Source organism: Manacus vitellinus, unplaced genomic scaffold, assembly GCF_001715985.3.
Source record: "Manacus vitellinus isolate BGI_N305 unplaced genomic scaffold, ASM171598v3 scaffold_60_pilon, whole genome shotgun sequence".
Classification (NCBI taxonomy): domain Eukaryota; kingdom Metazoa; phylum Chordata; class Aves; order Passeriformes; family Pipridae; genus Manacus; species Manacus vitellinus.
The window spans coordinates 3,489,848-3,514,194 of NW_021940687.1; the positions used below are offsets into that span (position 1 = coordinate 3,489,848).

The window sequence follows — 24,347 nt, forward strand, 5'->3', positions numbered from 1 at the left end:
TGCGCTGCCTGGCAGGAGATTAATGCAGTTGCTGAGTAGCCTGACTCCCGTTCATAAACAACGATTACTTCTTGTAATTACGAAGCAATTAATCGTTCAGGCTACCCCAAACTTTCTGGCAAAATATGATTTTGTGTACTCAAAAGACATAAGACTAAAGTATTGTGTCACTCGTCCTGTCGGACATTGGTTGTATGCACGGGGTTCGCATCTAGTCGATGTAACAGCCACTGGCATAGCACTTGCAGGAGAGGAGTAAGTGATTTTATCATTTGTGGTCTCTAAAAACACAGAGTTGAGGTTATCTGGGTGGTTGTGGAAGAGAGGACTGTCACGCTTTTGCTTTTGTGGTTTATTTCTCTTTTTTTTTTTTTTAATTATTATTATATTTTGTGGCATGCAGAGAGGACCTTCACAGCTTGTTTCTTTTATTTCCCACATCGGAATTGTGACTTTCCTCAGCGGGATTTGGGCAATGGCAAAGTAAAACCCCGTCCTAGGGCAGTTTTTGTGGTGGGAATATAGAAGCTTTGTTTTTAAACAATTCTGCTCAGTTCCAGGAAATGAAACAAACACTTTAATCTAGAGGGCAGGAATGCAGCACTTAGCATGGGAAAATCGGGGAGATAACTCTCACGAGCAGCAAAGCAAACCTCCCTGGCACGAATGAGGAGGCTTCTCATGCTGTTTGATGTCTTTGCTGTTTGCTGTCAGGTTGTGGCAGGCAAGACTGGTTCTTGCTGTGCCTGATGCCACTGGGACAGTGCTGGGGAAGGAGGCTGGTGTGAAGCCAGCAGCTTGCCAGCGTCTGTCAGAAAAAGCAGCTGAGTCTGGGGCCTTCTGGAGGAAAGTGGTGAACAATTTGCATGCGTGTTACCAGATCTGTTACCTGCTTTTGGCTGTGGAGGTACTAATCTCCCAAGGAAGATGTGTCAAAACGTTGTCAGTTTACTGGGACTGTGCAGCTAAGAGGTGAGATAAAAATACTAAAGCCAGCAGGATTTCAAAGGAACCCAGTTGCTATATTCATGTATATTTTTGTGTGCTGTGTGTCAGAGGGAAGGTGTGCAAAAGCTCTGCACACATCAGTGTAACTGCAAGTGGGTCTGTTTTGACCCTGACGGAGGAGACAGGGTTTTGACAACCAGAGATGCAACGCTTGTCCCCAACAGAGATGTCACATCAAATGGCTGGAGAACGCTGGCTCCCTTCCCTCCCTCCTACCTTTGAGGCATTAGTGGACTTTTTGCCTGAAACTGGAGCAGAGAATTTCAGAGAAAACGTCTCTGGGCCTCCTGAGATTTTACATAGCTTTCAATGTAATAATTTTTACTTTAAGAGCGCTGCTAACTCTCTAAGGCAAGGATTTCCACAATTAGTAACTAGTTTTTCAATTACCCTCCCAGGTTTTGAGAGAGCTGGGAAAGGGAGACTGTGACAGTGAAATTAGATGGAATAAACAGAAAGGGAAAAGTCTGTTATGTACTATAAAAACTATGTAAACACACATTAGCAAGGTCAGCCTTAAACACTAAGGTCAATAATTAACACCAAACTCATGGTCTGACCACAGACCACAGGTCACAGTAAGGACAGTTGGGACAATAAGGAATGAATGGAGCTGGTACAGGTCCCTGACATTTTGTACTTGTTCACTTAATTAAATGTAAGCATTTACTAAATCATTATATCCTCTGAGTCACATTCAACATCTTCTTTCTACACAGTCAGTTCCCAGATGTATTGTTCTCCTGTCAACATGTCAAGACCCTGTTCCCTGACCTTGCATCTGTTACCTGTCCTGTGCTGTGGCCATCTCCTGTCCGTCTGGATGAGGCTTTGGCATAGCTTCTCTCTCGCTCTCTCTCATCTGAGTCACTTCTCTACCCATTGTAACCTCTTTACTGACGTATGGATAGACCTTTTAGACCAAGAAAGTGGGAATATCTCTTATTCTTGCTGGCACAGCCTTCCTTGTTTCTTCCTACGCTTCTGCCTAAAACATTTACCTACCTGCCTTTTGTCTTTCTTCTGGTACCACCTTCCTGCTTTCTCTCCATATTGCTGTCTGTGGTAGAGCTTCAGCCAGTCTCTCTTTATTTCCCTTGCTGTCATTTCTGGATGAGTTTCTTCAGTCAGATCTCTCCATGTCTATATTTGCCTTTGCCTGCCACTGACGGCTCCATAGGTCTTATCTCTTGGGCAGTCAGGGAACCTGGAAACAAAATCAAGTTTCATTGTCTGCGTTTTGTTTCCTTAAAAGCAAGGGGGAAATAGTCTTGAGGACGTTTTTTAAAGAGCTGCTCTCCAGATCTGCACAAGGGGCCCTAAAATCCCCCTTACACAAAATATCCTCTGACTTGCAAGGCAGACCCACCAGCACAACGTGGCTGTACAGTCAACACTGCATGTAAGTATCTCCAATATGAGTAAAATAGATTTCACTTCAGCTTCCCAGCGTATTTTCCCTCAAGTGGAGCACTGCCCACGCTCCTGCAGGGTGTTACTGCCCAGCCTGTCCTGCTCTCTGTGGGCCAGAAGGACCCAGTGCTGTGCTGCCCCAGAGCCCTGAGCACAGGCTGAGCCTGCAGATCAGTGCCACTGAAGGCAGCTCCCATTTCTCAGGCTCTCCACTCTTTCCTGGAGGAGCCTTTCCACCCTGCTACATCCTCAGCACCCTCCCTGAAGCTGAAGAACAGGCAGTGATGCCTAGGAAAGCCATATAAGCCTCGTTGACGCAGAGAGAAATTACATAAGTAGCAGCAGCATGCAAAACTTCAGGGGAAGTCTCCTCTGCTCAGCATTGTGTAGGAAGCTAACAGAAGACTATATGGTTTCCTAGGCACAGCTCCCCTTATTGCTATTTTAATCCAGTGTTGAACATCTTTCCAGGAAGAACAGATAACAGGATACACTCGCAGACTGCAGCAACGCTGTCCCTGTCTCTGTGCTTTTCCCCAGCGTATTTCCCATGTAGTTTTAGCAGTGACTGGTACAGAGCCTCGTGGATATGGGTCCAGAGTTTTAATAGGCAGCAGCATCTACATTTCTGTCCTCGCTAGACAAACTCCTGACCCCGTTGTCTCTCACCTTATTACACACAAAATCTGCTTCTGAGATCAAATATTGTGAATGCATGTGACCAGATAAATTTTAACCTCTAGCGATTCAGATAAAATAAATTATGTAGGGTGTTCTTTTTAACATCAAAGACTTTTTATTCATTCGTGTTACACTTTACAATTCAAGCATAAACCAAGTGAGATAATGTAATTGTGCTTCTTCAATTTCAGTAAGGGAGGAGAGTGACTCAGAGTATGTTCATGTTTTCTTGTCTTCGCGTATCTTCTAAATTACATTTTGTATTCAAGCAGTTAAAATTCTGGGTCCTACAGATGGTTCAGAAAGAGAAATGGGACCGTTCAAAAGCCCTCAGAGAGACAAAGGATGTTCTAAAGATGACCAAGGAATTTCAGGAGTCCTACCTTTTTTGTGCTGTCAGCTGAAATCAGGGGTGGGGGCAAATTTCAGTTGTTTCATCTACTCCTGAAGTTAGTAATTGAAACTCAGAAGCCACGTCCTGTGATTGATGTACTGCCAGATGGTGTCAATTCAGACCCTGTTCCTTAGTGATGTAACATTCAGGTACCTTTTGAATGTTAATTTTGTATCTTCAGTCATCATAGAAACCAAAAAGGAAAGCAGAGGGATATTAAGCAACACGTTCAAGGCTAACCACAAGGTCATACCAAAACAAACTAGTAACTGTAGCTTCTTGTCTTAAAGCTTCACCTGCCTTAACAGCAGCTCCGTGTTTCCTCATTAAGGATTTTCATTGCCATCAAATTGCTCCTTTAAAGTGGTTTCAATGTAGGCAGTATTACTTTTCCAGACACACATTTAAACATACATATCAACCTATAAAACTTGTAACGTAGTAATATAAGAGAAAATCGAGCTTTAAAAGACAATTAAAAGCCTGGCAAATGATGAACCGCTTCTTTTAGGTCTTCTGATTGATCACAGATTCCTCTGACTGTGTTACTAAATGTTTTGTAGAGCAGGTTGCTGACAACACTGTAGATTTAGGAATGGTCTTCCATTTATAGTTTCCACTTCTGGCTGAAGTAGGAATGCCATAATTGGCTTTTTGCTCTGCACAGAAGGGATCTCTCTCACCTCTGCTGAGGTGAACAAAGCAATTGCTTTTCCCATAACACTTTTCTACTCTCTTGTTCAGCTGTCACCTCTCAGACCTGTTATGTTCCCTCCTAGGGCTCTTGTACCAGGAATATCGAGATAAGTCTACACGCGAGGAGATTGAAACCAGGCGACTGCAGGATTCACAGACAGACCCTGAGGAGACTTCACCCAGCGAGGAAACCCCGTCTGAAGCAGAGCCTACAAGTACAACCGAAAACAAAGCTCCACCACAAATCAGTTTGCTGAGGAATTCCAACTCCAGGTTCAACTTATGGCAAGATCTTCCCGAGATCCGGAGCAGCGGCGTCCTCAGCATCCTCCAGCCAGATGAGATCAAGCTGCAGGAGGTAATGAGGGAAGGCAGAGTGCTTCTTAACTGCATTGCTGCTTTAAAAAGTGAGAGTGGATTAAGGTAGATTATCGAGATTTAAAAACTAAAAGCTTCACAGCAGTCACAGACAAGCCTTGCCCTGCTGAGTATTTTCTGTGTTGCTCTGGTTAGCATCACTCACTCTTTCTTGAAACTACAGGTGTTGTTCCATATTCTGTATGTTCTGTTGCTGCCGGACATTTCTGTGGCAAAAAGAACTTTTCCCTTTTCTGATTCAGCTTTAGGAGCAATTTACAAAGGAAGAGGGATAATGAGGAGGTTTTTACAGTAGAGCTTTTGATTCCAGTGCACATTAATCCTCTTCTGAAGTTACTAGCAGGACACATACTTTCCACTAGAAATCTTAGAAGAATTCAACCGTAAGGTTTTGAATGTGATGGCATTAATAGAAAGAGAAGAGATGGAGACTGATAAACTTCCTTATATTTAATTTTTGTTACTTGGACTCTATTGCAAAACAGGAAAAAATAATGACAGGTATATTTGTGTTTTAGCCAGACAGTGCAGTGATGTCACTGCTTTAGAGTTGCATGCTGTTGACTTACAGGGCTGCATCACACAGTGAAAGGAGTGGGTGGGGGTAGCTGCCACAAGTCATGAAAACATCAGTTGCACAGCAATTTACAACTGGTTGCTATTCTGGGGAGTGTGGGGAGCCTGAGTGCTCTCTGTCAATACATAGCACTGCATTCAGAGCAGATGACAAGCCTTGTTTAGTGTGTGGTGTGCGTTGTAATACGAGCAAGGGGACTTCAAAGGCTCCATCCTTTGAGTCCGACCATGCTCCTGCACCAGCATTGCTTCTGCTGAGATGGTTGTGGCAGTGTGTCTGTTCATCTCTGGCTTGTGAGATTGTATCCGAGGTGTTGAAGAACACCTCAGGGTGTGAGCAGTTCCCCCAAGTTTACTTGGACCTGCACAATCATCACTGATGAACTCCTTGTGCACACAGTGCCAGTGCTCATCCTGTGCCCCGGGGGCTGTGATGGGCAGGGCTGTGCCACTCACACCCTTAGTGCAATGGACCCATGTTTATACACAGTACCTTGGGCTGGCAAGCACAGGCTGTTACTGAGTCAGGGTTAGGGCTGAAGGTGACTGAAATGATTTGTTGCTTTTCGTGTTCTTCTTCTGCACTGGTTATTTCCATATCAGATTTGTTCTGTTTACCTGGCAAAACATGATACTTCAAAGTGCCAGCATTACAAACACAATCTGGCATCTGAAAAATTACAAGCTTTTCTTTTTCTTTTTTTGCTTCAAAATGAAGAGTTTTTTACAGAGAAATATTTGCTTAAAAGTGTGCACTATAGATTTCAAAGCCTGCCATTTCCGTTAAGTTACATTCATTACCTGTAGGTGTTTTAAGGAAAAAAAATCTCTGTGCTGCTAAATCCCTACATTAAGTGTGCTCAATTTTCTCCTCTCTGCTTAAATAACAAGAGAAATAAAGCAGATGGAGAATGGGACAGTGCTGCCTTAAAGAAGTGCTGTGCTTTCTCCAGCGTTACTTTATCACAGCTGAAATTTTCTTCCTGTTTGTTCTGGGATTAGCACAGTGAGAGATTATAATGCTGCTCAAAGCCAGAAAGCTGTGAAATTGGCTGAACATTGGACGGACAAAGTGGAGAATTTGCTTTGTGAGGAGAGTCAAGGACAGAAAACAAGGAGGGCTGGAGGAATCACTGAGGCAATTGAGATGATGTTGGATCCAGCCTTGCTATAAGCAAGCACTGCTTGCTCCTGCAGTGCTGGAACCCTGACCAAGCTGGATGTGAACTGTGAGTGTGAGCTGTACTCGAGGGTTTTGGTGAATGTAGAATGTTCAGCTTCACAAAGGAGGATTGGAGACATTTTCCTGAAGTACAGGACAGCAGAAATTATGGAGTTAACATCTTAAGGACAAAATCGTACCTGTCTGACCTGTTTTATCCTCAAAGCTGCAGTAAACACAGGGCCTAGAAGAGCTTGTAGCTCTTCAGCCAGGAGAGATAGAACAAAAGTATTATTGAGACCACAGGAAACAGTACTGGTACACAAATTGAAAGAAAGTTGAAGTTAACACCCCTCTTCACAGCCAAGGAAGGGAACGTCACTGTAGATGTGACAGAGCAGGGCATAAACCCTCAGGAAAAGTCACACATCTGCAGGAATCTTCAAAGTGAGAGAGACAAGAACAAGAAGAGGAATCTGGTCTTCATTATGGGCAATGATGGAAAGTTGCTGAGCAGCCTCAGCAACTTTTGCAGCAAGGCAAAAAAAGACAGGTGTTTTTCAAGCATCAAAACAAGAAACTTGACTGGAAGAACAATGAATGCTTGAAAAGTGTCATGGGAGGCAATTTGTTATTGTCCCCATTGGAACAGATGAGTCAGAAAACGGAGTTTCAGGAAGAAAAAAACAAAACAAAACAACAAAAAACCCCAAACCCAACCGCCCCCAAATCCACATCCACATTTCAGCAATTTCAGAAACAAAAAATGTTGCAGCACAGCCCATTAACCCTGGGAACTCAGAATTCAGACAGCCATGGCCTCTGCCACACCAGCCTTTCCCATCTGAAGCACAAGTGAGATTAGAAAGATACGAAACAACAGCTGGGAGCACCCCAGAAAAATGCAGCTGCAAATGCAGAAAAATACATGGTACAGACCACAAAGGTCAGGGAAATACAAAAATTATGTGCTACCAGAATAATTATCAGAAGCGACTCAGTCATTGATAGGGTAGTTTTAATTACCTAGGTGTGTGTTGAGCAAACACAGCAGAACATGGATCACCAAGGGCTTTCTTCTAACTCCCTAGAAGATGTGATGATGCAAGAAGAACAAGCCAAAAGAGATGCTCTGGGTTCTGACATGGAGACACAGTGGAAGGAATGACAGGCACGTGTGTGTAGCAGGAGGAAGAAATGCCTTGAGAGAACACACTCCCTGTGTTACATGAGATTTACATTAAAACAAACTCTGTCCCCAAGCCACTAGGCTCTGAAGAGATAGTGATCCAGAGAAATGACATTTAATCAGTGAAAATTCTTTCAGCATGATCCTAAGTAAAATAGTGGTATGGCCTTTTTGTGGAGCAGCTCTGTGGTTTATTCCTACTTCCTAGTTCAGTTCTCTCCTTTTCAGTCTGTCCTTTTTTTATTTACTGTATAGTTTCTTCATTTTGACCTTTCTTGCTTGCTAACTGTGTTATGTTATGGTTGGACTCTGTCTTATAGAACTGTTTAGGTTGGAAAAGGCCTCTGATTTTCCTACACCCTGTTTATCTTCTGTGTTTAAGGAGGTTTGGAGCTGAGTGGAACTCATCCAAAACAATTTGGGAATGAAAATAGTTTAGCAAACTATTCTCAGTCTTTGAACTGAACCATTTTTGCTGAGATGTATGAGCTTTGATAGAAGTTTTTGCCAGGTATTTTTTTTATTCAGGTCACTTTGTTGTTAGAAGAAGGGCCGAGACAGACTAGTCTGCACCCATGGTGTGAATTTAGGTGAGAGAGCTGCTGCTCTGGAAATATTCTTTGCTTGAGCAAAAGTTGTGTGCACTGGTGGCATGGCTTGTGTAGAAGAGCACATTTGACAAGCAGGCAGTCTTTCTTTTTTGTTCCATTTTCACAAAAATGTCCAGGAAATACTTAATTTTGTCTCCTTCACTGGGTAAATCTTAGATTTCAAACCTTCAGGGTGCTCTTGTGCTGAACTTAATGCACTGACCCTGTGAAGGTAACCAGGTCTGAGAGCTGATCAAAGCCAATGCCATGGCAAGGAGTCAGAGCAATGTCCCTCCTAGACTAGACCAGGACTCCCCTTCTTACCTGGTGGGTTATGTGAAGAGCAGGGCCATCAGGAATGGGTATTTCCAGTCCATGCAATAAAACACCATGTTGCCTCAGTGGGAATTGAGCCTGTAGGATTAATCTTGTCCTTGGTGACTCTTATTTCTTTTCCTTTTCGATCGTCTGCATTTCCTTCTTCCTTAGGCTTCACATCCCTTTTCCTTTCTCAGCATCCCTGCCAAAACATAAGCAATGAAAATGATAGCATAGCTTTTACGTGCTTGTGAGATTTCATGAAGTTAATGACCCAGGGGACTGATGGTGTGGTCTTGTTTCCAAGACAGAGTTTCAGGCTCAGGAGACAGCAATATGTCAACTGACATTTAGTTCAGATTTTTTCCTAATATTTTTGCACTTCTGAGACCAGAGGTTGATGCTCTTTTTTCTAGTGACTGCTTAGAGCTGGCAGAGCTCAGTTACTCCACAGGGATCACATCATCACGTCACAGGTGGATGTTTGGTGCCAGTTTAGGAGGTTTGCAGCTTGTTTTCCTCCTCCAAAGCACAAACAACTGGCTGGGCTGCCTGGAGCAGGTCCTTTTGGTCTGCAGAGGACTAGCTGGATCTCCAGTGTAAATTAGGAATCTGGCACCTTGCACATGCTATGAACACTTCCAGAAGCTTGTCCCAACCAGTGAAGATGTTCTTTACTTTCAGCATCTCCTTTAAGTCAGAACCCTGTGCAGGGATATTTTCCCTAGGGATTTCATTATTTCTTTTGAATGGCCAGCACTCTGCACCTGCCCATGCACCCTCCACTATGGTGAACAGCAAACATACACAAATTGATTTCTCCAAACACAGGCAGAGGAGCTTCTACAGACCAGGAAGCAACCTCCTAGAGGAAGCAAATTGTCTCAAGATTTAAAGGCTGTGGTAGAGTGGCAAGTCTTGATCTTGGCTCTCACAACCATCCTGCAATCAAATTTGGCAGAAAAAATGATAGGAGGTGTCAATCTCCAGGATATCTGGAAGGGATAGTTGGCTGTCCCAACATGCCCAGTCTTATTCTTTGTTGTATCTTTGTATTTCCACTTCTGCTCTCATTTCTCAAATAAAAAGATACAGTTAAAGCTGTAAAAGTTGCATTTAGGACTGAGCCGGTCATGCAGAAAGAGAGAGGTTCTCTCCCAGGTTCACCAGGTGCCTGGGTAAAGCTGTTGGAGAAGCTGAGCTGATACTCCTCTGCTTTTCTCATGAGAAAACTGGCCTTGAAAAAAAATCCAGCACCCTCTTATTCCTTAAACACTCTCTGATGCAGTCACTGACTGATAGAGTCATCTCTATCCATCTTCCTTTGGGGAGCTGAGTTTCCCTCTCCGGTGCAGGAAAGGACCATGTTTGAATTTACTGCCCACTGGGAATACTTCCTGGGCTACCAACCCTGCAAAGAGCTGAAACATCACTTAAACTGCTATTTTAGCAGCTCTGGATTGAGTAACAGTCCCTCCTTGCTGTGCCTGTCCTCCAGATCTTGGACTGCAGCACAGTGTCAGGGACACAGCCCAGGTCTCTGCCTTGGGTTCTTCTGTGGTGCACAGTGATATTTCCAGGAAAAGGCCAGAAACTGAGCAGTGGAGAATATCAAATCATTTCTTTAAAAAGAGCAAACAAACAAACAAACAACAAGCAAACCACAACACAGACCCCCAGCTAATTCAGAAGATATCTTAATATATGCACAGGACAAAAAGTCCTGCATGTACCTGTAGCTCCACTGGATGTCCTTGGCTGTAGCTGGGCCCTGCAGCTGCTGGGAGAGCTCAGGGCCCTGCCACTGCCCTGCCCTGGGCAGGAGGGGAGCATCCAAGTAGCTTTGGATCCAAGGAAACAAGACTTTCACTGACCTATAAAAGGTTCCTCTCTCAGTAGTGGCTGCATGGGCCAGCCCCAGGACAAGGAGCCCAAGATGCACCTTCATCAACAGATGTCTGGAGGATCTAACAATTTTTCAGCTCTCATGAAGCTCTCGTGAGAATCTTCAGTTAATCTTACTTCAACTAATGGGAGTTGTGTAAATGCTCTCCTTTTGTATCTCATCCTGAACAAAAGCAACAAAGACTCCCTCAGAGAGTAAGGAAGTTCTGTGTGCCAGTAGTGGACTGTCTCTGTGGCACCTACTGTAGGCAGAAGACTATATATCTTCATCTCATTAAATTGATCTTTATCTCCGAACCAAACCACCAATTTGTCTTTCTGCTTCCACAGACCACATCCTTGTCCTGAGGTTTTGCTCCAGAGTTTTCTCTTCTAATAGGATAAGCAAAGGCTGAAGTTTGGAGTTAATTTATGATGGATGGTATTAGTTAGGGACTACCGTGTCTCGTCCTGGTCCTCTGTGGATTGGGCCAGAAAAGTGTATGGCCAGGGCTGACCAGGGAGCCTCACTCGGACAGTAACAGCTCTATTTCCTTTGGGTCAGGGCAGATGATTGAGGGAAGAAACCTTCCCTGTTCAAGTCACTATCCCCTGTAACATGTGGCAAATGTGTTGCAGGCTTCCCTCTCCCTGTGCTCTGGGCTGGAGGGTGGGTGCAAGGCCCGTGGCTGTGCAGCACAGATGTTCTCAGCAACGCCGGGGTGCCTCTCTGTAGAAGCAGAAGGTACCTGCTGATTGCCTTCTTTGGGATTCTCCCCCAGGCCATGTTTGAGCTGGTTACTTCTGAAGCCTCATATTACAAGAGTCTGAATCTGCTGGTGTCTCACTTCATGGAGAATGAACGCCTGAAGAAGATCTTACACCCGTCTGAGGCACACATCCTTTTCTCCAACGTCCTGGACGTGATGGCTGTCAGCGAGCGGTAAGGCAGCTGCTGAATGGCAGGGCAGGCAATGGCTTTAGCTAACCTCAGCTGTACAGGGATGGAGGAGCTGACTGCTCCTGGGGATTGCCTGCCACAGGCAGGCCACAATTAAATATGGGTGCTGGCTTTCTCATCTAGCTTCCTGTTGGACCTGGAGCAGCGGGTGGAGGAGAACATCGTGATCTCGGACGTGTGCGACATCGTCTACCAGCACACGGTCAATCACTTCTCCGTGTACATCACCTACGTGTCCAACCAGACCTACCAGGAGAGAGCTTACAAGCAGCTTCTGTGAGTTCTAGTCCCTGTTGCTAAATTACTTTGCAAAATGGTACAGGCCACGGATTTAGCTGTAATTTTGATATGTATGAGAAAGGGCTGGATAGCACGGAAACAGGATTTCCCACTTCACTGATTTCTCACTACAGCCATAAAAACCCCCCCACAATTAAAGGCTTTATAGTAAAGATGGGGTTATATAGTATGCAGGTAACATGGCAAATAAATTCAGAACCAGCAGTTCCCAACTGTGGGAAATAGTTGTGGTGCACACAGGGCCACGTGATTGTGAAATGCACGTATTTTTAAACTGCAAGTAGAGGCAAGAGATAAAAGGCCATGAATATAATATAGATCTCTGATGACACAAACAGCCACTGCTTTTCCCAAGCTTTTCAGCAAGACATTTGACCTTCCCAATTAACTCTTTTTCAGAACAAAAGAATTTTCTTAAAAGGGGGAAAAAAAAGCAAACGCTATTTGCTTCACATTCTGGTGTTACACACACAGCCTTAAGCCTGAGGGTATAATCCAAGATATTTTTGTAGTATTTTTCAAGTTTAGCAAGTCTTTTGGTCCAGTAGGAATTCTCTGATACCAGCTCAAAACAATGAGTGCCCTACAAGCTTGTCTTTGAGCAGGAGATTTAATTTTTCTTTAGTTACGGTGTCCTGGATTCTTTCAGGACAGCCCATTGCCCATGCTGCAGTGTTTTTTCTCCTGTAGCAGCAGCTGGTTCAGGCAAGTGTAACAATCCCAAGTCCTTTCCTTTTCCGCTCTCCAGCTTTTGAGGAAAAAACCTACTTTTAAGGGGCTTCTGCTGAGCTTGGCCAGCTGTTCTCTCCAAAAGGAGGGTATGACAGGGTTCCTTCAGTCAGAGGTGAGCAGTGCAACTACAGAATAGAAACAGTTTGCTTACAGTCATTAGCTAAACACTCAGAAGCAAAGCAGCAATAGGCTGGATTATTTGAGCTTAAAAAGGACCTGTTGGAGATGGAGATATTCCTCAGTGTGAATTCTGAGGGCAGCATTTTTTGTCTGTGAGAATACATGAGGCAAATCGAAAAGAGCAGACTCCCTTCGAAGCCCGGGCTCCCAGCTAGCACAAGAATTTTGCAGCACTGGGCTGAACTCGAAGCCTGAGGTGTGTCACAGTTCCCCCCACTGGGCAGGTGAGTCACACCATCACAGAGTACCTGCTGCAGCAGGGAGCACTGCCAGTGGCTTCTCTTGGATGTCGTGAGGAACACACAGTACAGACAGGTTTAGCACCGTTAGCAGCCTCCTTGGCTCCACGCTGTTTCTGCTGGCCAGGGCTCCAGCAGTGCCAGCCTTCCCTGGAGCCCTGTGACTACCAGGAAGCTTTGGCTTTGCCTGTGGCAGCTGGGCCTTCTGAGACTGCTCCATGCAGCTGTGTCCATGGCCCACCCATGTCCTGGGAACACCATCAGGGAAGGCTTGGGCATGGCCCCTGCCCTTCTCAGGCCAGATAATGATTGCCATCCTCCAGCTAAGCAGCAAGGAATATCCAAGCTTGAGCTGTTCTGTGGCTTGTCTTGTTCTTATGACTGTGTGAATTTCACCTTGTCACAGAGTTCCAACTGTGTAAAAATATATAATTATGGTTCTGAGTCATGTACTTGGACACACACCCCATTCACACACACCTACGCACGCAGTGTATGCTGCTGAGCTGGAGATGAACATATGTGAACGCTACCATGGCTTGTACATTAGAAATCTATTTTTTCCCTCCCCCAACACTATAAATAGTTTTAGATTCAAACTAAAATACACCTAGAGGCATTCAGTCCCCTCCTCCTCTCTTATCTTCTGTGGCAGATGCTGTCTCTTGAGACCAAGCTGCTTTTGGGTCACCAGCCATATAGGCGAGTCCCAGGCAGGGTAGCACTCCAAGTCCTCACCTTCTCTGTCTCTCTTCTCAGCCAGGACAAACCAGCTTTCCGGGAAGTGATCTCACAGCTGGAGCAGGATCCCAAGTGCAAAGGCCTGTCCTTTTCTTCCTTCCTGATTCTGCCATTTCAAAGAATCACTCGGCTCAAGCTGCTGGTGCAGGTAGAGTTTTGCTCTTATCTCTGTCACAAAGGTCTTCTGGATCACTCTTGTAATTTTCTTTTCCAGCAGCTGTGAATGGGGCTTAGATACAGCCATGATCAACCCTAGAGCTGGGAGAAGCCTTTCCACAGAGTTAGACATTCTCCATGAATACAGAAAAAAGATTTCAGTCTTGCAGAGACCATCCCCAAGTTAGTGTTGGATTTGCCAGATAGCTTTTACTGAGTGAGAGAGTGGGAAGGGACTTCATTGAGCTGCTAGAAAGGGCAGCAGCAGTCCATTAACCCAGCTGCCTGATGGTTAGGATGGTGACACACAGATGCAGAACAGCTGGTGGACATGGGGATGCTACATCATATGATGGCTTGGACCAGACTGTCAGCCATTTTCCTCCTGTGCTTTGCCAGCTTGTCTAAACACTGCTGGAGAACATGCTTGTAGGGATGAGGAAACAGCTCAGTCCCAAATGGTCTTATCCCAGTGGCAGTACCAGTAACATTATCTGTCAGTGCCAGCTCTAGCTATATTTATTTATTAATTTATTTATAAAATAAGAGTCTGCTTGTTATATTTCCCTTAGATATAAGGTCATATGGGAACAGGTTTTAATGAGAAATAGGAACCAAGAGGTGAGAGTCACTGTACTCTGTCACCTCTCCTGTAATTAGACTGATGGCCAGCAGTAGCTCATAGGCTAGTGAAGACCTTTCTGTGCTCTCAGGTTGGGATCACCATTAACACAGCCTTTCCTCCCCTGCAGAACATTTTGAAGAAAGTGGAAGAGAAATCTGACAGGGAATCTACAGCCCTGGATGCACATAAAGAATTGGAAACAGTAAGTCTGAATAGGTTAACTGAAGACCATTAAGATTAAACCATGATGCTCATTTCATGCACACACACCCCTCAAAAAATGACCTACGGACTACATTTCATCCTGGAGCTGTCTCTTTGAATCCTGTCACTGCATTTCAAGACTAATTTTTTTTTTCTTAAGTCTGAAAGATGGACTAAGCTAGCAGCACTTTAATGTCAGTGACAAGGAATCCCTTGCTGACAGCAGATGTGTGTGCTTCTGCCATAGGAAAGGGCAGAGGGAATGTTTTTCCTCGGGGTCTCCAAGAACACAAGAACACAAGCCATTTTTGCAGATACCTGAAGGTGATGGATCCCATTGAGAGGTGTAATTAGTGGCAGCAGGCAGCAGAGCACAACTGTGTCAGGTTTCCTCCAACACAACACACTTCTTCCTCTGACCTAGAATAACAGTTTCCTAATGAAGTCCCCAAGACTGCCTTTAGCCCTCTTCCCTGAGTCTGGGAGGTAGATGTGGTGTTCAGTTGTGCTAGTTACTTCTGTGTACAAAACACCAGGAAGGCAGTGGGATGTTTTCTATCTGGGCTCTTCCTGACATGGTCAGACAGGCTGATTTCATGTATGAATGGTCTGGACGTAGCTGGCAGCTACATGTGCTGGGACAGAGTGCTTGGAACATCTCCTGGCTCCTGCAGTTCAACATAAGCATTTGAAGTTGAAAACTCTGCTAGAACATTACCCTGAGCACGGGCTTGCAGCTTCTGACTGAAACACTGGGACAGAAGTGGCTCTTGGATTTGCCCTCAACTAGTCTAGGAAGTGTACACTTGGAGGTTGCTCGGGATGAAGATGGAGCTTTCAGTGAAGGATGTTCTGTGCTATGTCAGTGTTTGCAGAATCCCTCTGATAGCCAGTTCTTTTCCCACTGGTCAGTAGCCTGAGGAAGGCCTGTTCCTGTGGCGTGCAGGTGACTACAGCTGCTGATGGAAAAATGCTGGCTTTATATTCAGTTATCAGTGACTCACATGATCAGTTTGCTAACTCCTTTGCATGGTTAAACACTGATCTGTAAGTGTTTAAGCTTAGATACCTCATATCCAGCTAGGTACAGGCATCACAACAGAGGTCATCCAGCACTTATTTTCTCTGTAGGGATCCTGTTTGAGAGACAAGAGGTGGTCACTGTTTCAGTTGCTGATACTCGGGTGGATTTTGAGTTGCAGAAACAGAGCACAAAGTGGAGCTTGTTCTCCAGTGTAATTTTTCTGCCAAGCCAGTTCTCCAGAGAGTTGCTCCTTATGAAACAGACAGTGGCATCTAGGTTAAGGTCCCTGTAACAGGGTAGTGCCTGCAGTTGGCTGTGGGTTTTCAGTTAAAAGTTTGCACTCAGAACACAGCTGGGCTCTGTATGATGAACGACGTCTCTTTCCCTGGGACATTTCATAGCCTTGGCATCTGATGCTGCTTGGCAGAACCACAGCATTTGCATTTTTGAAATGAAGATGTTTGGCTCCTTTCTCTTCTTGAAGATGACACTGCACATGTTCCTCATTTCAAGTGCTGGGAGCAGGGGAGATGAGATGCATGGTGTGTCAGGATCCGGAAAATGAACTGTTCCTTTTGCTGTGCAACAGGAACATTGTTTTACACTGTCTGGTTCAGTAACTGATTGGAGCCACCTAATGTGTCCTCTGATAGGCAGTTCCACCTGTAACATCTTCTGGGTGTTTGGGGGCTTTTGGTCGTTTGGGTTCTGAGGTTTTTTCCCCTTCTCTTTTTCATGCAAACACAATGTTGATAGAAGAGCTTGGCTTAGGCAATTCCTGTTACAGCAGGGCACTTCCCTGATGGTCAGGCCTTTCCATGCTGTCCAGCACTTCAGGCCAGTGGAGGCAAACCTTTCTGCTCTCTTTTCCCAGGTGGTGAAAGCCTGTAATGAAGGTGTCCGGAAGATGAGCCGAACAGAGCAGATGATCAGCATCCAGAAGAAGCTGGAATTCAAGATCAAGGTATAAGCACAGGCTGGTAATGATGTTAAAGGTAGATGAAAGCTACAAAGGGAAACACTTGAAAGCTGAAAAATACCCAGATGAAGATTGTCATGGCATTTTAATTCATCACTGCATTTATACATTATGTACAGTCTCTTATTACCTGGTGCTGATCTATTTTGGCTCCACTAAGGGAATGACTAAATCAATATTTAGGAACATCTGACCAGATTTCATTTAATATATACCATGAAACTCCAGCGCTGAGTATAAAGTTGTCAATCCTTTTCATGAGTGCCATGGAGATGCTTCTCAGGTCTGTCTGCTTCATGAACTTTAAGGATCACATTTAGCTTCCCAGTAACCTTTTTATGTGCCTGAACAACCAAAACAAACAAATTTGATTTTTCCAGAGCACTTCACCAGTGTGTGAGGGCTAGACCACAGCCCACAGGACAGCAGTACATTGGGGTAGCTACAAAGCTGCCTCCACTTCTGGTAAAGCTTGGGTTGTAATGACAGGAAGGAGCTGGTTCATCCCTGGAGCAGGTCTGCCTTGGGCACTGGCACAGGGAGTGTGAGGACTGTGCCACCGTGCATGTGGCAAACACTGGAAGGGAAAGAAGGTAGAAAGGGTAGCAATTATACAGATATTTTTCAATATTTTGGTCAATGGGAAGTGTAGTGTTCTTCTAGCATAAGATGTATTTTGTTCTGGGCTTCTTGTTTTTAACGCAGTGTGTGTTAAAACTCTAGCAGAAGTGCTGTGGTGGCTCGTGGACAGTATCTCCTCCTGGCTAGGCCAGACACAACCAGTTAAAACCCATTTAATCTGGGGTTTTTTATAGCCAAAAGGCCAAATACATGTTTCTGAAAGTCAGTCTCCCTGGCCAGAAAAGCTCAGCCCAGCTGATGAGACATGGGCTCTCCCAGAGAGAGCTCAGGGCTTGGGCTGTTGTTTCAATCCAGCATTGCCATCCTTAGGTGTCTGTCCATTCTCGGGCCCCTGCTGTGCCCCTGTCTGAGTGCTGTCACACTGCTGGGCTGGGCTGTGGATGGCAGAGGGCACTGCCCTCTCCTTGCAGCTCTGCTGCAGCCTCTGCAGTGCAGGTTGTGCTGACAGGAGCTCACCACCCCTCCTTTTGCACCTCTTCTTACTTTCAACATCCTGACCACTTGAATCCAAGGGGTTTTGCTCCTCTCCTGAACTTTGCCATCTTTTCCTCCCTTCTAGTCTGTGCCCATCATCTCCCACTCCCGCTGGCTGCTGAAGCAGGGGGAACTGCAGCAGATGAATGGTCCAAAGACATCACGAACACTTCGCACCAAGAAACTCTTCAGAGAAATCTACCTGTTTTTGTTCAATGATCTGCTGGTGATTTGCCGGCAAATTCCTGGGTGAGTGCAAAATTTGGGTAGTACACAGGACACTTCATTAGTCCTGTTTGCCCCTGGGTTTATCAAAGCTGTGATCCCATCCTGTCCCCCAGGCACAGGGCCTGGCCTGACCTGCACACCTCCCTCCATCAGTCACCTTGCCTTTGAGCACAGCTGACTCTTCATGGGTGGCACGGCTCTCTCTGGCTGAAACTTTATGGCAAACAGGAGTTAAACAGATCCCAGGCCAGGTTTTCCAGCAGGGTAAGTGAGCCTGTATCCAGCAGTTTCTGCAGAGTGGCAATGAGTTGGTGGGCTGACCCAGGAGGCCTGCCTTCCTGTCAAGAAGTGATTTTTGACTCATCACTGCCTGAGGAACAGCTCAGATTTAGTCAATTAAGCCTCTAAAAAAGCAGACTAGAAAGTCTGAGCAGCAGGGAGGGGTATAAATGTAGGCCTGAGGCCAGCAGTTATATTTGACAGGGTGTAACCTGCCTCAGGAGGAGGAGGATGTTCTCATGCTGAGGACTGACTCCTGTGCAAGCGGACACTGGTTAAACACAGCAGCAGAGAACAGCACACTCTTTGTGGGCTGAACCAGACCCACTGGTGGGGAGCATCTCGCCCGCCCAGCGTTCCTAACGAACGTGTCGCCGCAGTGTCTGTGTGCGGGGAAATGTTTTGCTTCTGTGGCAACTGGTATCCAGAAAACACAGAGGGCATTTCATGAATAGGAATGAATTAAGCGTCACAGTCCCCTTTGAGGGAGTACCATCTGTGTTTTGTGCATGGGGAGCTCCGAGCAAGCAACTTGTTCCAGGCCATGCAGGATGCCTGGGGCAGAGCAAGGAGAGGGTTTCTTACTTTGCGGTGGGTTTTCATAGTCAACTGCTCATCCCTTCCCACAGCAGGACATCTTTTTTTCCTCCTGCCATGCAGAGGTTCCTGGTCTGTGTCCTCAGTACAGTTCTGGGTGGCTGAAGCCAAAGTCTCCAGGAATAACTGCGTTTTTTCCTAATCTCCTCTCTAACCTTTCCCAGGGACAAGTACCAGGTGTTTGACTCTGCTCCCCGAGGGCTTCTTCGGGTAGAGGAGTTGGAAGATCAGGGGCAGAGTTTGGCCAATGTCTTCATCTTGAGGCTGCTGGAGAATGCAGATGACCGGGAGGCCAGCTACATGCTGAAGGCATCGTCCCAGTGAGTACCAGGCACCCTGCCAGCACTCAGCAGTGCTCTCCCCTCACACTCTGCCTGCACGGGGACCAGCTCTCTGGGCTTTCCAGGGGCCCGCAGGGAGGGATCTCACTGCTGCAGCTGGGCTGGCCCTACCACCCTCTCTGCCCAGCATCACTCTCCCAAGGCTGCCTTTGCCCCCTCCTACTGAAAGGCACTGGTGAATGAGGCAGGTTTCTCTCCTGTACAGTGTATTTGTGGCATCTGGGGTGGAGGATGTACAGGCACTTTCTGTTCTGGGACAGAGAGGTCAGAATTCAGCCCAGGCAGAGGGGCCCAGCTGCTTTACAGCCTGCAGCATATTCAGAAAGTAAAACCAAGAAGGAAGTGCACTGGCACACTCCAACAGCTCTGCTGGCTGCTTCTTCCATGTCTCCACAGCCAGTGCCAGTCTTGTGCAGCCCTTCTGCTGCTGGGGGCCTCCTTGTCTCCCTGGATACAGGTTTTTTGGCTCACTGATTTTTCACTTCAGGCTCCAGCAAGCTCAGACTGGGCAAATGATTCAGCTGCACTAGCACAGAGCCGATTGGTTTGGAGCACAGGGCACAGCTTTCTCACTGGCCTGAGCGTTACCAGGCCCATGTTTTCTAGGCACAGCATCTGTGCCACCAGCTAAACAGCTCCTAGAGACGATGCAGAGCCCCAGCTGGATATTACCTGCTGTCAGTAGGCTGGTGTTCATCATCCACCTCCCCAGGTGAGCACCAGCCCCAGGGCTGCACCTGACCCCCTGAGCACAGCGCAGCACCAGTGTCAGGAGGACGAGCCCCCAGCACAGTGAGCAGCTGCCCCTTCTCCCCAGACACGTGGCTGCAGCTCTGCTGCACTGAAAATAGAGATGTCAGTCACATTATGCAGGGCAAGCGCACATCTGACGTCTGCGAGGCTTGGCTGTGCAGAGGCTGATAAACCAGGCCAGGGGAGGCAGTCACAGGTCTGTGCTCTGCATCCTGTTCCATCTTTTAAGTGGCCACAGCAAGTATATGATCCAGAACATGGCTTGCCAACAGATCTTGAGCACTGAAGTGTTATAGAGCAACTGCTGAAGGCTGCTGTTCCAGAGCTGCTGGGATGATGGGGGCAGTACCAGGCACGGACAGGAAGACTAAAGAATTAGAAGGGATAAGTGGGTGCCAAACAGAGACCTTCTGCATCTGTTCCACAGCTCTTGCAGCTCTGAACCTGTATGGCAATGGTGACTTGCTCAGTGGCAGCTCACAGCTAACACCCTGGGTGGGCACTGCCAGGAGCTGGCAGCTTATTTGGACACAGCTGGTTGCAGGGATAGGACTGGAACACAGGTGGGCTCCTTGCAGGACGACAGGAGCAGGGTGCTGCAGACAGGATCCTAAGAGCTGTGTGCAAGGCCAGCCTGTAGACAGACATGGCAAGCCCCTGGGTTGGTCTCTACATGGCAGCTCCTCCATGCACAAGGCCCTCATCCTGCACATCTTCATCACACCAGGAAGGTGTTTCCACTGGTCCTTGGCATTGTGCTTTGGCCCTGAAGCATGAGGTATTCCCAGCCCCACAGATCAGCCTGCCAGCACTTGTCCTTTATGCCTCCCTTTCAGGCCCCTCTCCTCCCAGAAGACACTCCAGTGGCTTTAGATGTGTGTCAAATTCAGGCTTTAAAACCACCTAAGGAGGTAGAAAGTTCTGGTTCCCTTGGAGCCAGGAGCACAGCTGGGCCTCCAGGCAGGAGCAGGAGCCTGTGAAAACAAACTGCCCCATTTCCAAGTGGGGCTGAGGGAAGCCTCGAGGGGTTTCTGTAGCACCTGTGAGATCTTACCCTCCTGCTGCAGACCAAGGGTTTGCAGTGTGCTGGGGCTGGTGGTGCATTCACATGGGTCTGTCTCATCCCCTGCAGAGTGAGTGGTACCCTTGGTGTGCTGCAGCGTTTGTCTGCAAGGGAATTAATCAGCTCTGCCCTTTAAATGTTCCTGCACAGCAGCTGTGGGAATAAATGGTTCCTGTCCTGCTTATCTCCAGGAAAAACTGCCCCTATTGACCAGCCCAGCCAGAGCTGCCTTTGCTTGTTAGATCTCAGAGAACCCAAGCCCCCACCCCACTGTGCTGGCTCCCAGCAGCAGTGCTGCTCCCCAGAGGGGGACACTGCTGCCTGTGGGGACAGCCAGGGCTGTGCTGCGGGGCCCAGAGCGCTGTGCCATGAGTGACATCCCAACCAGGGTGTGCAAGAGTGGGGCTCAGCATCACTGCTGAGTCCAGGACCCCTGAGGGGCAGGCAGGAAAAGGCTGGGAGGAGGAATTCAGAGCCCAGGGCTGGCTGGGCAGAAGAGCTGGAGGCCCTACGACTGTTGCATGCTGACGGCCTTGGTTTGTCTGCCCTATCCAGGAGTGAAATGAAACGCTGGATGATTTCACTGGCCCCAAACCGGAGAACCAAGTTTGTTTCATTTACATCCAGACTTGTTGGTAAGAGACACGGCACGGGAGCCAGGAGCTCTTCGCCCCCACCCCAGGGTGCCTTACTCTGCCTGATCTCAGTCCAGTAACATACCTGAGGCCTCTGCCAAAGTTGAACCCTCTCCCTGGGCTCCCCTTGTGTTTCCACCATCAATACCTGCTTGTCTCTAGGCCTGGCCCTGACCTTTTCCCCCTCCAACCCAGGCTGGGCTGCACCAGCACTCTCCCTCCCACCCAGGCTGCTCATGACTGGCACTGTGGTGGTGATGTGCACCCAGCTCCCTTCCCACAGAGCTGCTCCACTGGTCCCTGTTGCTGGGGCACCCTCTGGCCTCCCCAGGGTTCCTTACCAGGTCAGAGGGACCATGCACAGAGCTGGCGGTGCTGCACCCCCCGAGCTGTGCTGTCCTGCCCTGGGCTTCACCCCAGTCATCCCTCACTGTGCCCTGTTCCCTGGCAGACTGCCCACAGATCCAGTGTGTCCACCCGTACGTGGCCCAGCAGCCCGATGAGCTGTCCCTGGAACTGGCTGATGTCCTCAACATCCTGGACAAGACAGACGATGGTACGGGGGACAGGGTGGGGATGAGCTGGGAGTCCCTGTGGAGGGCTGGGCTTTGCTCTGGGCAGGCAGCTGTGAGTCTCTCCCTTCAGCCAGAGAGAGACCTTGGCATTGGCATCACAGCTGAGGGAGGTCACAGCAGGAGAAGGGAGTTATTGCCTTCTCCTAACACTCAGACAATCTAGGCTTGCCCTAAGCTGTGGCAATACTGGCGCAGCCACCCTGGTACCAGCTGTGGGCCATGGTAGGGCTGGCACAGCCACCCCAGATGTATCCCAGAGCTGTTCTTACCTTCATGATGCTTCACAGCCACCCAGTCCTGCTCTCTGGAACACCCTGGTGGTCTGTCACGTTGGGTCTCTGCTGGGAACCACTCCTGTGGCTTCAGGGGCAGCAGAGGGCACTCAGTGGCAGCAGTGCCTGCTTTCTGCTGGCATCCCTCAAGCCAGTTGTCCACACACAGTGCTGCTCAGGCACATCCCTGCTGGATGGACAGACTGAGTCTGCTCCAGCACAGGCCTCTGAGCAACTTCCAGAAAGCTCTGTCAGCTCCGCAGGCTCTTTGCAGCACAACTCTCCCAGTGCAGGAACAAAGGCCTTCCGTGCTTATACCTGTCTCTGTCTCTGCTCAGGCTGGATATTTGGGGAGCGTCTTCACGACCAGGAGAGGGGCTGGTTCCCCAGTTCTATTGGGGAAGAGATCCTGAACCCCAAAATCCGAGCCCAGAACCTGAAGGAGTGTTTCCGGGTGCACAAGTCAGATGACAGTCAGAGAAGGAAACTGGGCAGCAGAAATCGCCAGTGACTGGCAGCATTCCCGAGCATCTGGAGTGCCTCCGGGAGAGGGGCAGGAGACAGAGGCTGCCAGCTGGGAAGAGGTGGCAGCTGTGGGACATGGTGGAGGACCTGCTGCACCGGACAAGGCACTAACACCCGTGAACAACCTGACTGTCGTTCCTGGCCCCCCCCAGCACTGATCCTTTCCTAGAGATCAGTGCTCTAAACTGTAAAATAACCCTTTTCCAGGTGTTCTGTAAAGTCCCAAAGAGCATGAGCCCCATGGACACTGCCTGAAGGCCGGCTGAGCCCCATTTGTTGCACATGTGCTGGCTGGGGCTGGCTCAGACCATTTGGGAAAGGCACATGGCCACCAACATCACTGAGCAATTAACACCACCCAGTGTGAGCACTCATAGCTCATTGCTCCCTTCCGAGTCTGGGGTGCTCTGGACACAGCCTCCCTCAGGGGTAGGAACTGCAGCCAAGGAGCTGTCTCGCTGCCTCTCAGAGCCCGTTGGCAACAAGCTGGGACAAGCTCCAGGACCTCCACTTCCCCTCCTACTGAGAAGCTGCTGGGCCTATTCCTACAGGCAGACCCTCAATCTGCTTCCACACCCAGCCCTGCTCCATCAGCAGCCCAGCCTCGCCAGCCCCAACCTCCATCTCTCCCTGCCCGATGGCCTGGAAGCACGCCTGGGCCCTGCCCGAGGCTCATTGCCCAGCCCACCTCCCTCTGCAGGGTCACCGCAGAAGCCCCCCCACCGTGGCCTTTCCCAGTGACCTGGCACTCGTGGTCTTTGCTGCTCCCTGCAAGGCCAGCGCAGGGTGGCCATGCCAGCGCCTCCCTGCACAGCACCACAGCCCAGGGGAGCACAGCATGCTGGGCTGCCCCGCAGCAGGGACTGCCCTGACCTGGGAGCTGCTGGCCCACGAGCTGTGGGAGGCCCAGCCATCGCTGCCTGCATGCTTGTAACCCCCAGCCCCACTGTACAGGCTGCCCTCCATGTACACACCCAAACCCTGCCCCAGCACAGCCATCCCTCCTGCCAGCTGTGGCACTGAGCACCGCATGAAGCCCAGGGCACAGCACTGAGAGGAGCTGGGGCACAGGACAGACCCACAGCCCCTGCCTGCTGTTCAGCTCCCACACACGGCTGCAGTCGAGGGCCTTCGAGCTGCAGGCTGGTCCTGAGCTGTGGCCAGCATCCACCAGGAAAATCAAGTATTTGGGACTGTTCTGGAACTCTGCAAAGGACTGTCTTCCAGGCACTGCGGCCTGTGCTGGTGGATGCTCTGGCGGTGCCACAGTTGTGCTTGGGGAGGGGATGGAGAGCAGCTGCCTGCCCATGGAACCACACACCAGCCACCTGCACGGAGGGGAGAGGCACCACCGTGCCAGCAGCAGCGTGAGGAGGAAACAGGACGCTGGGAAGCTGCTGAAGGGAGGATCCTGAGCTGGTCTTTGAACCATATGGGGCCCAGATTACACATGGGGTGTGCAGCACGAGGCCAGACACAGGTGAGGGGGGGCCAGGGCTGTCCTTGGGGCTGCCTCTACTGTCACCACAGCCC

At 48.4% G+C, this 24,347-nt stretch overlaps 1 protein-coding gene across 1 annotated transcript; it reads left to right on the forward strand.

The window, feature by feature from the left end:
• The first annotated feature begins 4,277 nt into the window (after positions 1 to 4,277).
• Positions 4,278 to 23,483, forward strand: NGEF (neuronal guanine nucleotide exchange factor). The gene is made up of 11 exons (XM_008924852.2): positions 4,278 to 4,550; positions 11,072 to 11,232; positions 11,374 to 11,526; positions 13,461 to 13,590; positions 14,351 to 14,425; positions 16,326 to 16,415; positions 17,632 to 17,795; positions 18,815 to 18,970; positions 21,363 to 21,442; positions 21,894 to 21,998; positions 22,628 to 23,483. The coding sequence occupies exons 2-11, from the start codon at positions 11,075 to 11,077 to the stop codon at positions 22,798 to 22,800; spliced, it is 1,284 nt and encodes a 427-aa protein (XP_008923100.1). The 5' UTR covers positions 4,278 to 4,550; positions 11,072 to 11,074; the 3' UTR covers positions 22,801 to 23,483.
• Positions 23,484 to 24,347: the final 864 nt, after the last annotated feature.